The 17,977-nt window shown below is 41.5% G+C and overlaps 1 protein-coding gene across 6 annotated transcripts in view; it reads right to left on the reverse strand.

Moving 5' to 3' along the window:
* The window catches only part of CC2D2A (coiled-coil and C2 domain containing 2A), a 138,861-nt gene that overhangs the window by 3,216 nt on the left and 117,668 nt on the right, over positions 1–17,977 (reverse strand). For all 6 annotated transcript variants that reach the window (XM_075930704.1, XM_075930702.1, XM_025178410.2 and 3 more), the window contains 6 exons: positions 14,796–14,885; positions 10,279–10,392; positions 6,195–6,329; positions 3,225–3,347; positions 764–822; positions 60–237 (listed from right to left, as the gene is read on the reverse strand). In XM_075930704.1, the coding sequence (XP_075786819.1) occupies positions 60–237; positions 764–822; positions 3,225–3,347; positions 6,195–6,329; positions 10,279–10,392; positions 14,796–14,885 (699 nt within the window). The remainder of the gene's footprint in view (positions 1–59; positions 238–763; positions 823–3,224; positions 3,348–6,194; positions 6,330–10,278; positions 10,393–14,795; positions 14,886–17,977) is intronic.

Genomic DNA, 17,977 nt, shown 5'->3' on the forward strand with positions numbered 1-17,977 from the left:
ATTACACCTACTATTTTCATTACATAAACTCTACATAGGAGTTCTTTATAAATAAATACCTTGTAATCTCCCAGCTGTTTTTGTAGTTCTGTCTGATGGTCATCTTCTACAGCTTTTCCTTGGAACTGTTCCAGAAGAGGCAGGAAATGACGAAGTGCAGAGGTACAGTATCTGTTCCAACGTGTTAGATGCCTTGGTCTCCACTCCATAATCTTCTCTTTCAGTATCTTTTCGATCCTGCAATAAAATATAACTGCTTGTTATAATTGCCTTACCAGTTAATTATTCAAGGTGTGATTATTCTGGCTTCACAATTTTGGATGACTCATTCTGAAAAGAATTCAACCTTGTTTTTTTATACATGCTATCAAAATTGTAGAAAGCACTGGCATTCTTAAGGTAGTAAGATCTCTACTGTTCCAAAGGCAGTTCAAAGATAAACACAACAGCAGTAATGCCACTGGTGTTCTGGTTTACAAAAAAACCCTTCAAAAATCACATTTGAAGACTGATGTTTAAGATCTCTGTGTAGTACTTAATGCATAGATACTGTAATGGTAGCAATCACCCTGACTAAAGCATGCTCAAGTGGCTTTTTGATCCCTTAAGTGTGAGATGTGGTCATACTTTTTCAATTGCAGCTCCTTACAAATTGGATTAGATGGGAAAAGGTCAGTGAATGTTCAATTCTTTGGTGGTGAATCAGGTGCTGGAGCTTCTGCTCACAGGGTTTAACATGCATAGTTATAAAAGCAAAGTTTACCTGCCCTGCAGTTCTAATGCAGCAGCCTTGTCTGTATGTTGGTAAATTAATTCTTCAGGCTAATAAAAATAAATAATTGATTAAAACACCGCTTAGAATGTAAGACTTGTTATAACAGATAACACAGGACTTGTTTTCCACTGACACCGATGTACCTCTATTGGAATTTTTCCTAATTAAAAGCAGTGGGCATGAGATTAGACCCTTTGGCTATGTCTAGACTGGCATGATTTTCCAGAAATGCTTTTAACGGAAAAGTTTTCCATTAAAAGCATTTCGGAAAAGAGCGTCTAGATTGGCACGGACGCTTTTCTGCAAAAGCACTTTTTGTGGCAAAGCATCCCTGGCAAATATAGATGCGCTTTTGCGCAAAAAAGCCCCGATCGCCATTTTTGCGATCGGGGCTTTTTTGTGCAAAACAAATCTGAGCTGTCTACACTGGCCCTTTTGCGCAAAAGTTTTGTGCAAAAGGGACTTTTGCCCGAACGGGAGCAGCATAGTATTTCTGCAAAAAGTCAGTGCTTTTGTGGAAATTTAAGTGGCCAGTGTAGACAGCTGGCAAATTGTAGAAAGCAGCTGATTTTCCAGAAAAACTGGCCAGTCTAGACATAGCCATAATGTTTCACCATGTATTACATGAGAAACAGAAAAATGAATTCCTGAAAAACATTTAGCTGTGAAGAGTTTTGTACATAGTTATTCTGTCTCGTTTGACAGTAGATTTCACCCACCGATGTTTATAGGTGGATAAGATAAAGAGCACACACTTAGGGTCAGAAATGAAATGAACTTGGCCTCTTCACATTTTAAAGATAAATTCGACAGCTTCCTTAGATTCCTTCAGTTGACTGGATTTCACTTGTGACTCAACAGAGAATTGTCACAAATTGGCCCTTCAGGGTAAGCTGCTGGCAGGCCAATGGGAGCTGCAGGAAGCAGCACAAGGTGGCTGACCCCTGCTTTAGATCATATGTATGCGTTTTTTCAGAATGACACGAGATCCAGTCTGAATGAAACCAGATCCATTAAAAAATACTGCCACTTGCACTGTTCCCTGTGAACTGAGCAGGGCCACAACCAATAGCATGGGTTTCATGCATGCCTCACTGCACAAAACAAAATTAATTCTGCACATGGATGGAAAAAATTAGAGGGCATACTACTGTATTAGATATATTGTCCTGTATGCTCCCGAGGGAATACTGCACAAAACTTTTCTACATCTTTGTCAATAAATGTGGAAGTTCCAGCATGGCAGTAAAAAACACAGCACAGGTCAGAGAACACTGTACAGCCCTGCCCAACCACAGACAGCAGTGAGACTGCATCTGACCCTGACAGTAAAAGGGCTGGGCCTGGCCCCAAAACACTCTGCTGCTCCTCCTCCTCTAGGCCCATTGCACTAAGATAACAAGCAAGAGGCCTAGGCTCATGCTCAATGCTGGCCCCCCCACTCTGTGGGGCAATTTGGGTGGCTCAGTGGGGAGTCTGGGTGCAGGAAGAATCTGAATGCACAGGGGCTTGTTTGTTAGGGAGTTCCAGGGGCAGGGGGAATGGGACTCTAGGGGGGCTCCAGGTGAAGGTGGTTGGGGCTGGGAAGGGGAGGGTCTGAGCGCTTAGTGGAGACCTGGATTCAGTTGGTTGGGGCTCAGAGGCGTGGGGGCTCACTGGGTGGTGGGGTGCAAGGGAGTTCAGTGGGGGTTCAGTGGCAGATGGTTTGGGTGTTGAAGTACTGGCCCAGATGCAGAGGATGAAGCTTGTTGGGGTGGGACATGGTTGCCAGGGGCTTGGTGAGGGGGTACTGGGTATATGTGGTGGGGTAAGGTTCACCAGGGGCTCCAGGATATGGGAGAATGTCTAGGTGCATGGGAGTTGGGCCTCCTATAGTGACTGCTCCCCCACAGCTGAGTGAGGAGTAGGAGTGAAGAAGGGCAGGAATCCAGGGTTTGTGGAGTTTCTGAGGATAGGTCTGATTGCAGCCTTGGCTACCCCTTGCAGACGAAGTCCTGTCTTCCTCTGCCCCAATCTAGCCGGGACTAGCAGCTGAGTCCAGCACAAGGTAGGGGCTACTGCCCACAGTGTTCACCATCCCTATCCCATGGTGATTTACCACTCTGGTGGTTGCTCCAGGTGCCTGAAACTACACACCCACACTGGTGGGGAGGAATGTGTGACCACTCTTGCGTCTTCCTTTTGCTTCCTTATCAGAAGTTAATTTTATAAAAGGAAGCAAATAAATCTGTGGAGGGCATGAATTCTGCATGTGCAGAATGGCCCAAAATTCCCCCAGGAATAAGTGTAAAGACCTCATTATTACAGAGGTATGGTTGACCTGCTGTACTAATATACCAACAAAAATGTTTATCCTTAAAGTGCAAGATAAAGATGTACACTAAATGAGAGAAAAAAATCTGCACATATTTTTAAACTTCAAAATAAGTCTAAGTAAGTACAATAATACCTGGACACTGGAGAGGCCAGGATATGGTAAGCTTTGTGAAAAGAAAGGTTTCCATAGTTTGGGTTTGCTGATGTCAAAATTTATCCTTACTGGGGACTCATACCGTTGGATATTAAACCAGATCTAAAAGAGAAGCACTTTGTTAAAAGTAACAGCCATGTAACATGTATCACAGCTTTTCAATGCAAATGGTACTGACACAGGTCATCACTATATTTCAGACCTATAGTAGGAGTTTCCCATCTAAATTAACATGAAAGAAGAACCTTTCTGTACAGTCACTCACCTCAACTCTGTATAAAGAATCTGATATGTTAACTGCAATATATTACAGTTGATTAAGGCTGCACAGTTCACCACCACCACAAAAGTTCACCATGAAATAAATCAAAACACATGACTTCCAATGAAAGATGTAACTTCCAGAAAGGGATCACTGGGATGCCATTTTCATTATTATATAAATCAGTGGTTCCCCAACCTTTATCTGCCCAAGAATAGTTTCTGAATTTGAGCAACCCAGGATCTGGCCTGCCCACTCCATCCCTTTTCCCCACCCCCCACTTGCTCTCCCCTACTCTTCCTCACTTTTACCATGCTGGGGCAGAAAGTTAGGGGTTTGGGAGGGAGCATGGGTATTGGCTCTGGGAGGGGGGTCAGGGTTATGGCAGGTGGCTGGGTTGTAGGAGGGGGCATGGTGTGCTGGCTCTGAGAGGAGGGTCAGGGCTAGTGGTGCAGAAGCAGGCTTGGGCTGCTAGCTCTGGGGCTGGCGGCTGAGACCCCGGAGCGAGCAGAGCCATGTGTGCAGGGTGGGCCGTAGCACCCCTGGGGTCAGTGGCTGTGCGGAATGCCAGGCAGGCAGTGGAGTGGGACCAGAAGCATAACCCCTAGGCAGCAGTGGGAATGGCATCCGGGACCCTGGCGCAAAACCTGGTAGTGCTGCAGCCCCACTTCCTGTGCCTATGCCCATGAGGCAGCACTTACCGCAGGTAGCCCTCAGGCAATGCAGCTGTGGCTGTAAAGAACCGCCCTTCTCTGCCAAAACCACCCCCTCAGCTCCCATTGGCCATAATTTCCCATTCCTGGCAAATGGGATATGCACGAGGGAGTCCTTAAAGGCAGGATCAGCTTGCTGATACCTCTCCCCCATCATACACATGGGGCTGCCCTGGTCCCTCCCAGGAACAGTCAGCAGCATGAGGCCAGGGCAAGGAGGGAGCCTGCTGATTGCGATTAATTAGGAGACTCCCCAGGATCGACCAGTTGATTGCAATCAACTGGTTGGTGACTACCAATTATAAATAATTTCAAACCTTAGATTCTCTCCTTCATTTTTTAAATTTAAAAAGGTTAAAAATGAAGAGACATAGGATGTAATACACAACTTCAAACAACTGACTTTTCTGATACATTTTCCAGAAATTCTTATAAAAGTTTGTTTTTGACTGTGCAATTCAATGTTTTAAATTTTGCACTTTAAGCATCATATGCAGAAGCAATATTGTAGGGATTTTAAAGCTTAGGAACATATAATTTGCCAGACCAAATCAGATCAGTGCTTCATTTAATTAATTCTGCTCTCCAACGTGTCGAGCACTAGATACATTAGTGCACGAGAAAGAAACCCTACAATGAAAAACTGCAGAATAATCTGTCCATAAATGAAGCCCATCACATAGTGTCTGGTTTTCATCCCTGGGTTTTTATTAAAAAGGAATATTTATAACATTTTTTAAATCATTGTTACTGTAGCTGTGTGTGTTGATTCAGAAAACATTATCCAGTCTTGACTTCAATGATGTACCGGAGAAATATTCCACAAGTTAGAGTTAATTATATGCTGAATAAAACAACTATTTCTATTTAGCAAATTTTAAATGGTTGCTTTTTAATTTCATTGACTACTCTCTGGGTTTTTTTATATTATCAGAAAAGGGAAACTAGAACATCTTCTACTAACCAGACTAGCCATTTATATAATGGCATTGTATTTTTCACTATAATTTTCTACCAGTCCTTATGGATCCTAATATTTTATTTGTTTGACCACTGCTGCACATCGAGCAGAGGTGCTCACTGCACTGGTCATGAAAATGTCCAGCACCATGTAGGAACCACTCCTAGCATTACCTCTAGTGTGCTTTACTTTAAATTTGTCACCACTGATTTCAGTCTGCCAAAGTGCTGCACAATCACCTCCCTTTCTTTCTGAAGTTCCTCAATTTTCACTAGTCTTGACTAACTCAAATCATTTTGAGTCATCTGCCAATTAGGTCACCTCAGTGCACATACCGGAAAAGAAACAATGATTATAGTAAACACTATCCTTATATGGAACCATGGGGCCTCACTGTTGACTTTTTGCAGTGTTGAAAACTGACTCAGTCTATTCTTTGTCAACGTCTCAGCTAATTTTCAATTTACCATAGTCCTTTCATGACTCTTAAGTCTTCTCACAAGCTTTTGGCCACAGACTTTGTCAAAAGATTTCTGAAAGTTCAAATAAAGGATTATTCTGTTTTGTTATCAATTATTTTGTTAATATATTTAAACATTTTTGTAGCTTATGAGTCACAATATTGCTTTGCAGAGAGCATGTCGATTTGCTTCTATCATAGGCTGCTCTTCCTGCTGTTTGACACAAGGTTAACCAAATACATTCAGCAAAAGTAGGTAGATTAATGCAATTGGTTGGGTATATATATATTTATATATACGCATTTTTATAATTTATGATTGTTTGAACGATAGTAAAAATCTGTTTTATACAATAGTTAAAGCAGGACTTTTAAAGTTGCTGGACACCTAATGCAAAAATGGAATAGATCACTTTCATAATATGGACCACTAATATGAAGTGTATTTGCACTGATACAGCAGAGGTTAAGGTGCTAAGGAAGGGGCTGACAAACATAGTACCATCTTCTTTGTGTATGAGAGGATGAGAAGGAAAAGATAGGAAACACTTACATTATCAAAGCTAATCAAACAGCCCACACTTTGCAATGGACAGAAAGTGTCAAACTGTCCGTAACAACGTCCATTACTGGGATTCCAAATCACGTACTGATGTTGCTCCCAGCTTAATACATATGCAGTTGGCCCCTAGGAAGAAAAAGATAAGCCAAACTTTTATAAAATGTTTTTCAAAAGATAATGTTTTATTTTACAGGCCGCTCGCTACCTATTTTATTATCGAAGTCACTGACAAAATTTCACACTTGATCCATTTTACTCTAGCTCAGTGTTTCTGAAAATATTCCATGGAATCACTCTGAGAAACACATTAACTGGCCACCCCCTTGTTTGTTTATTTACAGGTGCCATAGCCACGGAGCCTCGCGTCTCCAATTGGCTCCGTTTAGTCCTTTGCAGCAAAGGGGAGCCGCGGGAAACAGCGTGGGCTGGGCCACCACTTCCCACTGCTCCGCTTGACTGAAAAGAGCAAAACGGAGCCAATGGGAGCCACGAAGCTCTGTGGCTGCGGCACCGGTACATAAACAAACCGGGGCGGCCAGTTAATGCGTTTCTCAAAGTGATTCTGCAGAACACTTTCAGAAACACTGTCTAGCTGGTTGGAGTAGTTTTCTTCAAACAGCCAACTCATCCAATTCAACCACCATAAACACTGTTCAAATAACTTTAAGCCCCTAAAGTGGTGTGTAGTTTTCCTTTAGCTTACATCAGGATTGCACAAATAACCCTTCCTCTCCGACACTTTAAAAACTAATATAAAAAAGACAACTTACCTGTAAATTTTCAAGCAAATTAAGTGTAGATTAAAATTGTCTTATAGAGAGTATAATAAAGTGAAGTTCTCTATTTACCCATAGAACAATCAATCACAGCAAGGGCATACTTTTCCACACTGCCCAGTCAGTGAGCCTGATCCTTGTGCTGGATGTCTGAGACTGAGAAACTAGTTAAGTCTCCATATCCACTCAAATCCTTAATGCCTTTGCTGTCAGCAAGCATTTAGTTTCCTAGGAATTAGCTTAAAGCCACCAACTGATCCCATAGATCAGAGGGGTAGCCGTGTTAGTCTGAATCTGCAAAAGCGACGAGGAGTCCTGTGGCACCTTATAGACTAACTGAAGTGTAGGAGCATAAGCTTTCGTGGGCAAAGACCCACTTCATCAGATGCATGTATCTGACGAAGTGGGTCTTTGCCCACGAAAGCTTATGCTCCTACACTTCAGTTAGTCTATAAGGTGCCACAGGACTCCTCGTCGCTGATCCCCTTGGGTATGTCTACACTACCCCGCTAGTTCGAACTAGCGGGGTAATGTATGCATACCGAACTTGCTAATGAAGCCCGGGATTTGAATTTCCTGGGCTTCATTAGCATAAAGCCGGCGCCGCCATTTTTAAAAGCCGGCTAGTGTGAACCCCGTGCCGCGCGGCTACATGCGGCACGGGCTAGATAGTTCGAACTACGTAGCCATTCCGAACTATCTGTACTCCTCGTGGGTAGTGTAGACATACCCATAGAGGTTATCAATCAGCCTGAGTAATGTTTTTTGGTAACTACCAATTTGAATGAATTTTACACAAACATACAAAGTAGTACAGTTTTTAGGCTCAAATTAGGTTGTATAACAGGTATACGGCAGTAAAGTTAGCAACTTTTAAGGGACCCTACAATACCCTTGGCACAACACAGTAATTTCTGAGGAAAGTTTTGGCATTCATTTTAACAGATACTCTGCTTGTAGTGCCTTTTACAGAAACAACTTCAGGTAAGGATCAGAACACATCTTTATATCATTCATTTAAAGAAAAAAAATGTTAAACCAGTATGTAAAAAGTAGGTCTGAGTGAAAGACTAATAAGCACGGCAACTGTGCTGAATATGGCACAACATACACATTTGAGAATCCCATATCTTCCTAGAGCCATGCTGGAAATACATGCATTCCAGCAGAGCTAAAGGGATTTCTCAGAAATAACTCCACTGTTCTGCCCAACACTACTGGGTTTCTTCTTTACCTCCTCTTGCCCTGCTTCTGCAGGATCCCAGCCAGATGAACAGCCAGCTGGAAGGGGAGGTACTGGAAACATCATCAAGACAAAGAACAAGGCAAGGTAGGGCAAGAGCACTGGCCTTACCAACACCAGCCATCCCTCTGCTTCACCACAAATCCCCTCTCCAAGCAGCTGTCCCAGACACACCTCTTCCCTTTGTAGCACCCACCTTTCTCGCACACTGCGGCCTTAGATAGCTCTTTTACTTATCCCAACTGCACTTCCCGATACGCAGCTCGTTGCGCTTAGCATTCTTTTACCTTCCCAATGACTCATGGAACCTACCTTCCTGGGTTTCAGGCCTTTCCCTGGTAATAAGGGCTAAATGTTCTGTTGGGGTTCAAGTTTTGACAAGATTAAAAGGATTTTGAGTGCTAGAATCTCTTCCTAACACTGCTATGTTTGAGAACAATCAGAAGGATTGAAATCCTGGGAAAGGATTCCCCAAGCTCAGTTTCGTAAAACTCTGCTTAGGCTAAGGGTTTACGTGTCTGGGAGTATAAGGCCTGTTATCTTCATTCAGGGAGGTCTTCAAGGGCAGTTATAGACAGTTTGGCCTGGAAACCTTTTAGAAGATTGACAGCCGCATTTGTTGCTTAGAAATCTGAGCACTACAGTGGGACAAACATGACCCATGTTGCTGAAGGAATTAATTGCTTTAGAATGAGAGAGCCTGATTTAAATTGCAGCAATGGAGGTTTAGGTTGGACATTAGGAAAATCTTCCTGTCAGACTGGCTAAGCACTGGAATAAATTGCCTAGGGAGGTTGTGGAATCTCCATCATTGGAAATATTTAAGAACAGGCTAGCCAGACATGTGTCACAGATGATCAGAGGTGGGCAATAATTTTTGATGGGGGAAGCCAATCCATGATTTTGGAAAGTGGTCAAGGGCTGCACTCTTTCACAATATTAATGGAGGGGGGTGAGGTCTGGGATGGAGGCTGGGAGCATAAGAGAGCTTGGGGCAAGGGACGGGGCTACAGGAAGGCATGTGGAATCTGGGAGGCGATTTGGGTGAAGGAGGTGGTTGTGATCTGTGGCAGGGGACTGAGGTGCAGCGGTTTAAGTTGTGACCTAAGGCAGGAGGGGGTTGTGACCAGGGCAGGGGATTAGAGTACAGGCTCTGGGCGGGGATATGGGTGCAGAAGGGGGGCAGAGGGTTTGGGTTATGTGGGGTTGGCGGACAGGAATGGAGGGGCAGAGGGTTGAGGGGAAGGAGGGTCTGGGGTACTAGAGGCAGGGTCTGATTGGAAGTCTTACCTGGATGACTCCCAGCCAGCAGCCCAGGTTTCTCAGGCAGGTTCCATGCCTGCCACACCCCTGCACAGGCTGCAGGAGCCATGTGCATCTGTGAATAGTTACAAGCCTGGTGTGGGAGAAGGAAAGTTACTTTGTGTGCCTCCTGTGCTTCAAACAGGCAGCTCCCATTGGTCAGAAACTGGTCAATGGGATTGTGCTGGGGGTGGGGGCAGCTCATGAAGCATCTCTGCCCCCCAGGCCTGCCGTTGTTGAAAGACAAACCAGCCCACCAGCTAATTTTCTGTGTGGTGTGTGGGGCAGGCAGGGAGCGTGGCAGACTGGATATGACCTGTGGGCCATATTTTTCCCAGCCTTGATCTCAATGGTGCTTGGTCCTGCCATGAGGGCAGGGAACTGAATTTGATGACCTTTTGAGATCCCTTCCAGTTCTAGTCTATGATTCTCAATGTCTTTTACCAGGTGAAATCATTTATGTTTGTGCAAAGTGATGACTAAGAGGATATCCCACTACTCACACATGGAATCCAGGAGAAGGAAATCTATTAGATTCATATTTAACTAATAGAGAATAAGATAATAGAATGCCTGATACCAGAATAGGTTTCCAGCAGACCCAATTTTTAAACCCACACCATCACTACTTGTCTTCAAGAGAAAATTCAGTCTATTTCTTGGAGCACAATCATTTTTGCTGGTTTATGCTCTGTTTATGTAAGCGTTTGGATATTATGTTCACATTCAAATCAAACAAAAACTATTGTCTTACCTCAGGAATAGCATTTCCGATTATTATCCAAGCTTTTTTGCCCATAGCAAGAAAATAATTACACAAAAGCACAGCATGCTCCTCCTCATCACCAGCCAGAAGATCAAGAAATTGCTGATTGAGAAACAAGCACTCTTTATTATTTACTAATAAATCAGATACAGTTAATAGTTCCTATCATGAAACATTTAAGAATCTTTCCTAATACTCTAATAAGCTGCAGCCAAAGTTCTCCCATCAGATCACTATTGTTTCATGAGTGTCTTGAAAACGTATGTATTTAGCAGCATGTTATACGGATGTGGGACATGGGTGAAAACGAAAGATTCAAAGAGAAGAATATTGGCGTTTGAGAGGAGTTGTTATAGAAAGATCCTGAGAATAGGATGGTGCAGAAGGTCACCAACGAGGAATTATATAGGAAGATACAGCCAAAATAGAAGGTCATAAAATGGAAGTTACAGCTATTTGGGCATATCTGCAGAATGAACAACAAGCAAAAAGTTAAGAACATGGTATTTGGCATAATGGATGGTCCGAATAGGACAGGCAGACCCCACAGAGAATGGGGAGATGATATAGTTGATTGGTGTGGAGTTAGTCTACAGAAACTAAGCCACTCTGCACTGGACAAGGAAAGATGGAAGGAAATAGGGAGGCATTAGACACCAACGGACATTGAGACCATGGTCATTGATGAAAGTTCTCCCATTAGATCACTATTGTTTCATATGCAAAATAAGTGAGGACTACGGTGGAGATCTGCAGTGTAGACTAGAGAATTTCACCATAGTCAAATCCTGTTTGCCGAGTCACGCTGCATATTTCCAGAAAACGTTCTGAGATGTTATCAATATATTACATTGCTAATCTATGATCCATGGGTATTCTATCACCCTCCAGATCCACAGATGTTTGTTTGTGATGGTGAAGCCCTATGGCGGTATGATTTGGGTTTTTTTTAATGCATATTTGTGTAAAAGCTTTAGTCCTCTTAAAATCTGATAATATGACTCTTGAACACAGCAGATCTTCAGATGTGTAGTCAGTAGGGTATGGTCTATACTATATACATGTTAGCTACATCCATACACAGACAGCACACAGTGACAATATGAATATATTTCCTACATAATTCTTGATCCATAAACTAATGAATGTATTATAACAACCAAGCCATTTTCATTTGTAACAGACATAATCTTCCTGCAATAATTTTCGTGTTGTTTCAAGGAAAACTGACCTTTGTTTTATACCTGAATGTGAAACTCTGAAAGGTACGCATATGTATTTTTATAGCTGAGCACTACTCAAGTGTAAACTTTATAATTAAGAATTAATTGTAATGACCAAGCTGACATTGGAACATTTTACATTTCAAAGTTACGATGCACCTTTTGAAAGTTCACATTATGGGGTTCATCAAAATACTCAGTTTTTCCAAAAACAGTGTTAAGTGCCCCACATTCAAAAGATAAAAGAATTAATCTCATGGGCTTCATAAAAATGTTTCCTATTAAGAATAAGACTGAATTGGAAGAAGGAGAGTGTGTTCAAAACCAGACAGTAGTCATATAAAGCTAGTACTACACTAACTCAAAATGGCAAACTAGAAAATGGGGAATAACTAGTTACGTAATAATACTGCTGAAAAAAAACTGGATATGAGCCAACAATGTGATGCAGTTACAAAGGAGTCCAGGTCATATTAACACAGACCGGTGATCAGTTGTTCATCATGTCCTCTGAAGATAGATTTAATGTGTAGTATGCAAAATCTAGGTTAAATATTATTAAGAAGTCTTTCTAACTATAAGTATACATAAGTACTGGAAAACATTTCCAAGAGAGGTTGTGGAATCCTGGTCATTGGTGGAGGTTTTAAAGAACAGTTTAGAACATGGTGGCCAATAATTTTTAATGGGAGACCACTCTAAGATTTTGGTAGATGATCAAGGGCTACACTTCTGTGGAGAGGGCACAGGGTCTGGGACAGCAGGTGGCATGTAGAAGGGATCTTGGGATGGAGGACTAGGGTGCAGGAGGGAATGTGAGGTCTAAGAGGGAGTTTCGGTGAAGAAGAGGGTGATGATCTGAGGCAGGGGCTTGGGGAGAAGGGTTCAGGAGGGGTTATGAGTGCAGGAGAGGTCTCTGGCCTGGGGAAGGGATGTAGGAGGGTGTACAGGGTTTGGGAGGGAGTTTTGACCTGGGCGAAGGAGTGCAGAGGGTTTGGGAGGTGACATGGGGCAGAGGAATGGGGTGCAGGGTCAGGCAGGGATATTGATGCAGGAAAGGATTCTGGCCTGGGGGAAGGGTGCAGAAGGGGGTGCAGGGTCTGGGAGGGAGTTGTGACCTGCAGGAGGTGGGGTAGAAGTAATACAGAGGGTTTAGGTGGTGATCTGGGGCAGGGAGCTGCGTGGGGGGGGGGGGGAGAGAAGAAAGGGTGTGGGGTGCCAGAGGCAGGCTTTGGCTGGGAAGCGCATACCTAGGTGGCTCCCAGCCAGCCGCTTTGCAGACTCCCTGCCTTTGTGCTGGGCAGCTGCTCCACATGGCTCTGCTCCAGCACAGGGAAGAAGGGGGGAATGAAGGAGTGAGGAGGCTTCATTCACTGCCCCTGCCTTCAGCAAAATTTCTCAGCTCCTATGACCAGAAACTGGCCAATGGGAGCTGGAGGATTTTGCTAAGGGGCAGGGACAGCGCCCAAAGCTTTCTCCTCCCTGCCCAGACAGCATAGCAATTAGCAGCCTGCTGTTTAAAGCAGCTGCAGCTGCTGTGTAGTAAGGATACCGGTGACTTGTCAAGCCAGATCTGGCTTGCTAGCCATCTCTTGCCCACCCCCGGTTAAGACAAAAGTCTATCATAGGGGTCAAGGTATATTTGGTCCCAACTCAGGGCAAAGGGATGGACTAGATGACCTCTCAAAGTATCTTTCAGCCTTATATTTCTATGATATTTATGAATGGGTATCATCTAAATTATTGATTTATTTAATCAATATACAAATCAATTTAGGGGTTTGGAAAGGGTCCCATATGAAAAGAGATTAAAAAGACGTGGACTTTTCAGCTTAGAAAAGAGGACACTAAGGGTGGATATGATAGAGGTCGATAAAATCATGACTGGTGCAGAAAAAGTGAATAAGGAAAAGTTATTTACTTCCCATAATATAAGAACTAGGGGTCACCAAATGAAATTAATAGGCAGCAGGTTTAAAACAAACAAAAGGAAGTTTTTTTTCACTCAGCGCACAGTCAACCTCTGGAACTCCTTGCCAGAGGATGTGGTGAATGCTAGGACTTGAACAGGTTCAAAAAAAGAGCTAGATAGATTCATGGAAGCTAGGTCCATCAATGGCTGTCAGGATGGATAGGAATGGTATCCCTAGATTCTGTTTCTCTGGAGGTGGGTGACGGGAGGGATTGCGTGAGAATTACCTGTTGAGTTCCCTCCCTCTGGGGCATCTGGTATTGACCATTGTCAGCAGACAGGATACTGGGCTGGATAGACCTTTGGTCTGACCCAGTATGGCTCTTTTTATGTTATGCAGAATATTGATTAAGTAAGATTGAAATTGCCTTACAAAACCTTAAGAAAAGTTAATATTTGTAATTCAGCCATTGTTTTCTTTCCCAACAAAGTATAAGAGGCTGACTGAGTTTGAGAGTGCAATTGACATTACTTATGCCTTTTTCCACATTCAAGAAGAATTATGACGGTCCAGCTGAGGGTATATCTACACTACAGAGGTTTTTTTCCAGAAAAACAGCCATTTTTCTGAAAAAACTTCAATTACATCCACACTACAATCACGTTCTTCTGAAAGAAAATCAAAAGAACAGAGGGTTTTTTCCTGACATTGATAATCCTCATTCTATGAGGAAGAAACCTTTTTTCGAAAGAGCTCTTTCAGAAAAAGGTGTGTATGGATGGGTAAGAGGGAGTTCTTTTGAAAGAAGAGGAAAAAGGAAAAAGCACAGGTGCCCTGGTGGCCACTCCATCCATAGTAATCACAGCTTACATGCGAGATAGCTTCCATTTATTGTGGACGCTATCTTTTGGAAAAGCAGATCACTTTTTTAATGCGCTTTTGCAATGTGGACACTCTCTTTTGGAAGAAGTTTTTTCGGAAGATCTCTTCCGGAAAAACTTCTTCCAAAAGAATCCTGCAGTCTACACATAGTATTTTCTCTACTAACTCAGGCTTTCTCATGTTCCCCACACCCACACGTGATATTTTCTTCACTTAATTTCAGTGGATACTTTAATTCCTCTTCAATGTAGAAACTGTTATTGCTCATGGTGTTCTTAGGTCCAATAGTTTACAGTCCACCAAACTGAGAAACACTTTGGCTGATCTGGACAATTTATTTCTGGACAAGTGATTTTTTAAACACTCTTCTTTAGCTCGTTGACAAAGAAATATTTTATTCTCTAAAACCATTGAAAATATTGAAAATGTAAATGAATAGAAAGAAAAATAACAGAAGAGGAACAACAAATTCTAGGCCTTTACTTACATCTGATGTACTCCATAAGTCACAGATTCCAGCAAATGACACACTATCTGGCAGGAAAGGAATCAAAGCAACATATCGAGCCACCAACTCCTACAAATAAAAATAAAGAAAAGAACACAGCCACATTCTCATTTACTATATTGGATGAGAAAGGTAACATTCTTATTAGTCCTAACTATATCTGAAACTTATTGCTGCTCACACTCAACGTCAATGGTAAAATATCCACTGACTTCCATATAGCAGAAACAGGTCCCTTTTGCAACCCCATGTAAAGGCTTGAGCTGACTGTTGAGTGGGAGTCAGCTCAGAACCATAAAGCCAGATGCACATATTTTTGTTTCTTTAAAGTACAACATGCATTACGTTTATCTAATTTTGGGGGGATAACAAGCTACTGAACATTTATTTCTACCATTTATAATTAGGTATACTGACAAAATAATTCCTCTAAGGAATGAGCTATATTTACAATTACATAGAGATCTAATAGCTGTTTATTTTGCTGTTACATTCTATTTTTCCCAATTGTATGAATGATTGTTGTTACATATTCAAGGTTTCTAACACTGAGAACAAAAATTTTGAAAACTGTTCTCCCAAGTTCCATGTCCACAATAAGAAATTGGTGTTTTTATCATGTTGGCTAATGTGGGAAAAGTACATCTTTTGATATAAGTTGCCACAGAACTTGATAAAAATGAAGCAGCAAGACATTAGGCTCACTTTCTAATTAATAAAAAAGTACTAAATGCCAAGTCTTATTCAGATGCAAAAATAAAATAAAAGTTAAAGCTCTAATTTAATTCAGGATATATCTGATCTTGTTATTTTAAGGCTTTTATCACGATTTTAATGCAAAATATTGTAAATGAAGTATATTTGGTACCAGCCTCCTCCTACACTGATTTCAGACTGATTTAAAAATAAAGGATTAGTTTTTCATAGAAATCATGGAAGTGGAAAGAACTTAGGTCATAAAGTCCAGCCCCCTGCACTCATGCAGGACTTAGAACTATTTAGAGCACCTATGACAGGTGTATTTGTCTAACCTGTTTTAAAAATATCCAGTGATGGAGTTTCCACAACCTCACTGGGCAATTTATTTTAATTTAACTACTCTCAAAGTTAGGAAGTTTTTCTTAATGTCTAACAAACTTCCCTTGCTCCAATTTAAGCCCATTGCTTCTTGTCCTATCATCAGAAGTCAAGGAGAATATTTGTCCCCTCTCTGGTATGTCTAGACTGCAGAGCTTTTCCAGGATACCAGAGATATCTTAGAAAAACTCTGCTGCGTCCAGGAATGACTCCACTTTTTTGAAACAGTTTCTGAAAAAACAGGTGCGTTCTTTCTGCATCCCTGTATTCCTCATTTTATGAGGAATAAGGGATGTTCCAAAAAAGGAGGTTTTTCTGACATTTGGCCCCGTGTAGATAGCCCAAATGTCAGAAAAGCCTCTTCCAAAAACACAAGTGGAAAGAGATACGCAAATTGCAATTTGTGTATATTTTTCCGAAACCACCCCTACAAAACCCGGCAGTGTAGACATAGCCTCAGTCTTTTCCAGAATAAACAAACCCAATTCTTTCAATTTTCCCTCATAGGTCATGTTTTCATTTGTGTTGCTCTTTTCTAGACTCTCTCCAGTTTGCCCACATCTTTCCTGAAATGTGGTGCTCTAAAAACAACTGAGCACAGTACTCCAGTTGAGGTCTAATCAGCGTGGAGTAAAGCGGAAGACTTACTTCTTGTGTCCTGCTTACAACACTCCTGCTAATACTCCCCCAGAATGACGTTTGCTTTTTTTTTCAGCAGTGTTACACTGTTAACTCATATTTAAGTTGTGGTCCACTATGACCCCTAAATCCCTTTCAGAAGTACTCCTTCTTAGACAATAGCTTCCCATTTTGTATGTGTGAAACTGATTGTTCTGTCCTAAGTAGAGTACTTTGCATTTGTTCTTATTATTATACTATTTCCCTCAGGCCATTTCTCCAGACCATTTTGAATTACAATCCTATCCTCCAAAGCACATGTATCACCTGCAAATTATATAAAATTGTGCTCTCTATGCCATTATCTAAATGACTTATGAAAATTTTGAATGCAACAGATATGGATCCAGAATTGATTCCTGAAAAACCCCATCCATTATGCTCTTCCACCATGACTGTGAACCATTGATAACTACTCTCTGAGAAAGGTGATCTAACCCGTTATGCATCCACCTTATAGTAGCTCCATCTAAGTGGTACTTCCTAGTTTATTAATGAGAAGGTCATATGAGACAGTATCAAATGCCTTACTAAAGTCTAGATATAACACATCTACCACTTCTCCCTTATTCATAAGGTTTGTTACCCTGTCAAAGAAAGTTATCAGGTTGGTTTGACATGATTTGTTCTTGACAAGTACATTTTGACAATTATTTATCACCCTATTGTCTTCTACATAAGTTAAACAGACTGGTCCATAGTTTCTTTATTTCCTTTTTTTATAGTGCTTATTTCCCATTTTTATAGATGGACACTATATTTGCCCTGTTCCAATCTTCTGGAATCTCTCCTGTCTTCCACGATTTTTTTAAATATAATAGCTACTGGCTCAGATATCTCCTCAGTCAGCTTGAATATTCTAGAATGCATTTAATCTGGCTCTGATGACTTGAAGACATCTAACATATCTAAGTAATTTTTAACTTGTTCTTCCCCTATTTTAGAAACATAGATTACTAGAACTGGAAGGAACCTGGAGAGGTCATCAAGTCTAGTCCCCTACAATCATGGCAGGTTCAAGCACCATCTAGACAACCCTGACAGGTTTTTGTAAAACCTGGTCTTAAAAATCTCTAATGATGGAGACTCCACAACCTCCGTTGGCAATTTATTTCAGTGCTTATCCCTTCTGATCCTATCCTTTTTCACATACTAGGTGAATCATCAACTGTGCATCCTCACTAAGTCACCAAAGCTATATTTTTGTGCTGTGACTTTCTTACACAGTATATTTATTAAAGATAATGTTTTATTGGTCTCTATTTGCTTTTTTTCTATTTTATTTTGTTCTTTGCCTTTTAAACATATTTAATTCTTGTACTTATTTACAGGCAAATTTGCATCTGCCAGATTTTGAAACAGGTTTTTATTGTGTCTTTTTCTAACATATTGTTCAATATGTTATT

Source organism: Pelodiscus sinensis, chromosome 5 (genome assembly GCF_049634645.1).
Source record: "Pelodiscus sinensis isolate JC-2024 chromosome 5, ASM4963464v1, whole genome shotgun sequence".
NCBI lineage: Eukaryota > Metazoa > Chordata > Testudines > Trionychidae > Pelodiscus > Pelodiscus sinensis.